This window comes from Protopterus annectens, chromosome 5.part0 (assembly GCF_019279795.1).
Source record: "Protopterus annectens isolate FY-2018-M chromosome 5.part0, PAN1.0, whole genome shotgun sequence".
Lineage (NCBI taxonomy): Eukaryota > Metazoa > Chordata > Ceratodontiformes > Protopteridae > Protopterus > Protopterus annectens.
Genome location: NC_056735.1, coordinates 56,316,179 through 56,323,520, shown reverse-complemented (window position 1 = coordinate 56,323,520; position 7,342 = coordinate 56,316,179). Strand labels below are relative to the sequence as shown.

Sequence of the window (7,342 nt, the reverse complement as noted above, 5' to 3'; positions counted from 1 at the left end):
AGTACTTTCTTCTTGTTTAGTATGCAATAGTACTAAACCGCATTTGCAAAGAAAGCCACTTCAGCTAAGTCAAGTTCTTAAATGACCTTGGTCAACAGTAGCCACTGACATATTCGAGTGGAACAATCAGCATTAGTATTGGTAGACTCTTATTTGAACTGGTCTGAGATTGATTTACTATCTAACCTAACATCCACTGCTGTTAATACTAAATTGAAATGACATATCTCAGTCCATGGAAGTCCACACAAAGTTATTTCTGACAATGGTACTCAATTTACTAGTCAGTTGTTTCAGAAATTTACAAGAGAATGGGACTTCATACATGTCACTAGTAGTCCAGAATGGGACTTTGTACATGTTATACTAGTAGTCCAGAATGGGACTTTGTACACATTACTAGCAGTCCTGAATATCCACAGTCAAATGGACAAGCTGAACGTGCAGTGCAGAGTGCAAACCAATTACATGAGAGGTCAAAGCGTGACAATACCGATGTCTTTTTGAATTTACTTAATCTCAGAAACTTACTCTGTGATGATATACTTGTCTTGCCTGCTCAGAGACTTCTATTCAGGCAAACTAAAACAACATTAGTTATAGTTGCCTATTAGTTCCAGTTTATTCAGGCCTAAAGCTAAGAATAAAAAAAACATCAGAGCCCAATTGTTCAGGAAGCATTCTTTCCAGAAGTCTAGTTATGATAAATCAATGCAGATTTCTTTGTCTATTGAAAGAAGCAGAGAAAGTGAGGATACAGATGGCAAAAAGTTTTGACTGGATTGGTCAAGTAACAGGTATATATATATATATATACCGAGCCAAGATCCTACTTCATAGAATCTGATGGTGTGGAGTACAGGAGAAATCATGGACATCTTCTTCCTGTACCAGAATCATTATTGCAGCATTGTTCCTGTGATACAGACTCTAGATCTTAGAGCAATCCAGACAATGTTCCTGTTCCAGAACATGTCTTAACTTCTACTTCCATTCCTGATGATGTTCCCAATGTCCTTAAGGGTGAGCATTCAGGAGAGACAGTCCCAGATACTAAGTGTAGTTCAAAGTTTTATGTCACATGATTTGGTTATATTTCCAGACCTAGTGTGAAATACACAGGGACCTAGACATAATTGTATATATGTATCTTGTTCTGTGTAATTGCATGACAAAGAACTATTTGTGCTGATTGCACGTCCACCAATATTGTCAGTATTGCATGATCTACTTCTCAAAGAGGGAGGATGTAGAACAGAGTGTGTGTGGTGTATCTTTAAGAAGCATATCAAGGACTGAACATGCATATATAAATAGCAAGCACATGCTATATGCAGTGCCATTTTAAGAGTGCAGCCAGAGAGTGAGCATGTATGAATGTAATAGCTAGTTTGTATATAAGTTACCTAATTTAAAGTTAATAATCTTCAATTGTGATATGTTTGTACATAATAAACTTGCTTGAACAGAACCCACAAAGACTCGTCTGTTATATCCTGACTAGACGAGTGACATATGCATTTTACTATACATACTCATCTGCAGTCTTACAAAATGTGATTTATTAGGTGGGCAAAAAGTGGAAGAATTCCAGATCCATTAGTGGTGCAAACAGAGGGTCTATATTATAAAGATAAACGTTCACTTACCCGAACGCCTAAACGTTGACCTGTCTTCATCGAACCATGAAAACATCGATCGTCCAGAAGCGCAAAAGCGGAAATGTCGAATCATCATGGTTGGCCCTTCTGTGGTATAGCTCCGTAAGGTAAGTGTGTGATAGTTACGGACCTTAGGGGTAGAGTGCGGGTTAAGGTAAGTGCATAGATGGTAATGTATGTTAGATTTAGTGTAGGGTTAAAAGTAGGGTTTTGTTAAGTGTATGTGTATTAATTATTTAGTTTGTTTGGGTTTAGCTTTTTAAGGTATGTGTGCGATAGTTACGGACCTTAGGTTTAGGGTGCGGGTTAAGTTAAGTGCATACATGGTGGTATATGTAAGTTTTAGTGTAGGGTTAGAAGTAGGGTTTAGTTTAGGGTTAGAAGTAGGGTTTTGGTTAGTGTATGTATTTGGTTTATTTAGTTTGTTTGTGTAGGTAGTATGTAGCGGGCGGTGGGGTGGGACAAGTATGACATTTCGACTTTTTGAATTTCGCGGTTTAGGGCGTTCGGTGTATATGCGGTTCGCAGAATATGTGTCGACGTTTAGGTATTCAGGTAAGTAAACTTTTGTCTTTATAATATAGACCCCAAACAGACTCTCAATTGTTTACTCCTCTGAAAATCTTATATTTAAAATAATGTGCCAATAATGTCATTGTGAGTCTGATGCAGTGACTGGACACCGGTTTCGTCTCAGGTAATGTAGATGGACATAAATGCTAGCATGAGCGTTACTACTACTATGAAAAAATATATTTCTCCAGATAAGACCACAAGATTGACTTGACAACTGATTATTTTTAAATTTCACTATAGCTGTGACAGTTGCCTAGGTCCAGGAGGCACAGAAAAAAGTTCTCTTGTCAGGTATAAAATCAAATTGCTGATAAAGTGAAGCATTAAAATCACTGATCAACCTTTTAAACTTTTTTAAAGTGTAACTCTTCACTGCTTTATAAATGATAAGAGATTTGCCAAAAGTAGGTTGATCAGAAAAGATTGATAATTGTCAGAAAACATCTCATTTCCAACATACAGTGAAATTACAGCAGGGTCCCTGATAATCTGCATAGCTGTTGTTTGCATAATAATAATATCACCTGATAATCTGCATAGCTGTTGTTTGCATAGTAATAATATCATCTGATACAACATGGCTAAATAACATTATTCCATTTAGAATTCAGTTATTGGGTGACACAGGAAAGAGAAAAGACAGAAGTGGAAAAAAATGTATATTTTTTTATCTGAGCAAAGTTGTCTGTATTCCTTTACTGGGTGTTTACCCCTCTCACTGTTAACTAATTATATCACATTTTAGGCTACACAATCAGTGAACCAGGGCAAAATTACTGAGTATTATGAATTTTACATTAATCCCTTCATGTGCCAACCAAATACAATTTGATCATTCTAACGTTTCCCTTTTTCTGCAATACTTTCTGTCTTATGTAGAATGAACAAGGTATATAAGATTCCCCTCACTAGATCTTTTCTCAGATTATGTCAGTGTTTGGTTTAGTTGCCGAAAGAGAATTTTTAAACAATCTTACTTCTGTAAGTTCTTCTCATGTAGTGGATTCCTCAGTGCTAATGTATTACATTTGGTGTATTCCTCACAACAGTAACTGGTGAGTTAACACATTTTGCAAAAAGTATAACTATATATATATATATATATATATATATATATATATACATATATATATATATATATGTGTGTGTGTGTGTGTGTGAATGTAAACATATATGTAGAATATATAACGCATCTGTCCTTACATCTCTATGTAGATATGTATGACAATGTACATGTGAGGTTATTATTGCATACAGGTATTAAGGCTGTACATTTTTATGATATAACTATTCTTACCTTTTTAAATGTTCTTACCTTTTTTGTTTCCTTTGGCTGCACATCCTGAGACATTTTCTTTGCTAAAATAAATGAAAAACAGTACATTTAACAGACTGTAGTAATCTGTCAGTGATGTTGGATGATTATTGAAAAATTGGGAAAGACAGAATGGAGCAGACATCACAATGAAACAGTATATTTACAAACTATAATGCAGCAGCATTTGTTGTTATATTTAATCAATCACTGTTTTCAAACTCTACTATTTGATATAATGTACAACTGTTCAGATAAATATTTTTGTAATATTTTGCCTTTGCGCCTGTCATTGCTAAAATGGCCCATAACACCATTTGACCTGCTCAGTTAACAAATGTAAAACTAATCATATAAATAAGCAAGGAATACTAAATTTGGTAATTCCTGCTGCTAATAATAATAATAAACAGAAAATGGAAAAAGGAAACATATACAGAGAAGGTATTCTCATTTATCGGTCAGAGATATGCAAACTATATTTCTGCAAGCTAAACAGTTTAGGCAGCATAAGTAATACAGTAGAATTTCATTTACAAAACATTTCACACAATTTTTATTAAGAAAGTTTATAAAATTCACAGACTCACATATTTATGTTTATAGAGGAATTCCTAGTTCATAGAATTTAGAATAAGAGTGGCTTATGGCTTCTTAACTTTCTTGGACTGCAACAAAGTACGTCTGCAGTCATAGAAACTTCACAATTTCAATGTTTAACAAATAATAGTGCAAAAACTTTAAAATTCTGTTATACATTATGTTTATTTACTTAATTTTTCTGGTGTTTTTTCTCAAATTCACAATTCTTTGTGATGTTTTTAATTATTCAGCACAACTCATCTTGCAGAATTCTGATGGAGCTAACTACAAAAGATTGCATGGATGCATCACCTGTACATAACTGCTAAGTTATTTGCTTTGCACTGCTTTGATTAAACACCTCTGCGTTTTCATTGGCACACCTTGTTTGCAATATAATATAATACAACTAAAACTGCTCATACTGTAATTCATGACTTAATTTACTGTGTAGTGTACACAAAATATTTCTGCTTTTTATGCTAACATTTTAGCTATGAATATTTTCTGTAATTGCTCCTGCTCTATATATTTTGCATCATTACAATTTATATTCCACTTTTTGCCCATTGGGCCTGGAGAGTGGCTGAAAAGGGTCTGGCGACAAGCCCATTCACCTGATTCTCAAAGTATAAGTAAACAAATAAGTTGTGGAGTAGAGTTGTACAAAACATTCCCATCACATCTGACATAAACAGATTTAGGAGTAAAATGCCAAGTCTTACTTCATGAAAAATATTTTTGTAACATTTTAGTTATTTATACATCTAGAAATTACATAATTTGAAGTGTATTACTCATACAATTAGTTTCCTCCTACGCATGGAAGGCTGCTGCTGCATATTCATTCATTCATATATGGTTATTTCCAGCTGATGTTTTTGGAAATCTCCCTTTTGGTCTGTAATAGGCAGCTCTGTGTTGCTTTGTTTCTTATTTTTCCATACCCTGAAGTTTAACTGATAACTAATGAAGAAATAACTGTTATGTTCAGCTAAAGATAAGCTCTCACATACAATGACCATGTTGGTACAGTTATTTATTTAACAGATTGCACGTTGTTTCTGAATAATAGCAGTAACTTACTCTGTAGGCCGCCCCCCCCCCCATCATTTTTTTTCTTTGTTTTAGAAAGTTGTAACACTTTCCTTTTAAACTACTATTGTAGTTAAACTACTCAGCAAATCTCCATTTAACTTGTTTGGAGAGTTAGCCCTGAAATGTCCACCCTCAGCCAACTACACTCGACAAGTGTGGACTGCACCCCCCACCAAAAACTGCAGCACAGTAAATATAACATCCATTGCTGCAAAAGCTTACAGATATGTCTTTTCAGTGTTTTTACACCGTTTGTGGACTGCAACCACCTCACCCACAGACTGCAGCAGTGATTACAACATCTAGCCTTACAGAAGCTTACAGACTTGCTTTTCACTCAGTATAGTCATGGACTGTACCCCCTCCCCAAAGACTGCAGCAGAGTGAATACAACACCTACCCCTTCAAAAGCTTGTAGAATTGTCTTTTTACTCAGTATAGTCATGGACTGGATCCCCCTCTCAAATATTGTACCAGAGCAAATGCAGCAAGCCCTGCAAAAGCTTACAGACTTATCTTTTTACTCACTGTAAGGGGAAATTTCTTGTTCATTCTGTTATTCTAATCATGTCCTGTTCAAAATGGTACCAGGTTTAATGTCTCCTCTCTGCTTTACCCACACTTGGCGCTTTTGGACTGTTTTTCTGGACTAGAACCAAAAACAGCCACCACTGCCATTTCATTTCCCCCTCCCATTCCTTCTCTAATTAATGAGCTACACCTTACTTTTGCTGACAGCCTGCACTGTCTTAATTACTCTTTCCTGCTACTGCTTCTGTGAATTTTTCTCTTTGCCTGTATAGACAGTTCTATGTTGCTTTGCTTTTTTCCTTTTCTATGCCCTAAAGTTCCACTGATAACTACTTGAGTATTACTATTATGTATTTCTACTCTAATTGTTTTTAGTCTATTACTTTTAATGCTACAGTCTAAGATTTACTTTTGCATTTACACTGGTGATCACCTTTAGTTACTTGCATGCAAACTCTAGCAGTGCCAACTCTAGTGAATGTTTTTGGTCATGCACTAGCCCTAAGATGCTGAAACCCACTCTGTTTCCCTCGCTTAGTTCAGGCTCACTTCTCTCTCCTACCCTACCTCCAATTCTCATCCCCACCCCACTACAATTAAATTTATACTTCTCTAAGTCCACCTACTCCATATACACAACCAATCATATACATTACAGCCACCGAACTGCGGTGGTCATGCTGCGGTAGCATTGTCGCCTGACAGTAAGACGTCCTGTTCGATTCTCAGCTAAAGCGTCTTCTGTGTGGAGACATGCGTGAATGGGCGTACCTTCATTGAAGGTTGTACGTCAGGGCTGGCAACTCAGTACGTAAAAATCTACTGCCAATCATTAGCAGACTGGAGTTCTGCTGTGGCGACCCCTAACCGTGAAAAGCCGAAAGATGCAACAACAACATATACATTACAGCCACCCTATGTGCTCCTCCTTCTGCTGCATAGCTATATTGGATCACACTATCTTTCTTTTGAGCCTTCCCTTCTCACTCTACTTTTTCACCTTCCCTATTAGGGCATCGACCCACCTCTAGTTAAACAGCAATACCTTAATTTATTCTGCTGATTACTCCTCATTAAATTCTTCAAACCTACTTTTCTCTACTATAACTACTCTATGCTGCCCTTTCACTTACTATCTCTACTTCTACTCTCTGTCCTTGCCCATGCCACATCTTATCACAAACCTTTGTTGCTCATCCTCACTGTCCCCTCCAGAATACTACACCATAATTCTAAATCATCCCTCTCTCACCCTGCTAAAGTACCCAGTCTGTTCTCTATCACATTCCATGCTTTCTTTAATTACAAATGCACCCAAAAAAAAGAATCCACATCAGACACAGATAATTTAAAGGTGAAAACTTAATATAAAAAGTATTTTACTACACACACACTTCTCATCTAAACTTGCTCTTGATGGTGATATACATCCTAATCCTGGCCACTCCCAACACACTTATAACTCTGTCCCCTCAGCTACCAATAGTATTCCTCTTCCACTCAACCAAAGTAATAGTTTCTACTTTTGATGAACTTAAATCTTAGCAGCATCTACAATAAACTACCACAGTTACATGAC

The 7,342-nt window shown here is 36.2% G+C and overlaps 1 protein-coding gene across 1 annotated transcript in view; it reads right to left on the bottom strand.

The window, feature by feature from the left end:
• Positions 1-3,513: 3,513 nt before the first annotated feature.
• Positions 3,514-7,342, bottom strand: part of LOC122802119 (B- and T-lymphocyte attenuator-like) — a 607,855-nt gene continuing 604,026 nt past the window's right edge. The window contains exon 5 of the mRNA XM_044071802.1: positions 3,514-3,596. Coding sequence (XP_043927737.1) covers positions 3,514-3,596 — 83 coding nt within the window. The remainder of the gene's footprint in view (positions 3,597-7,342) is intronic.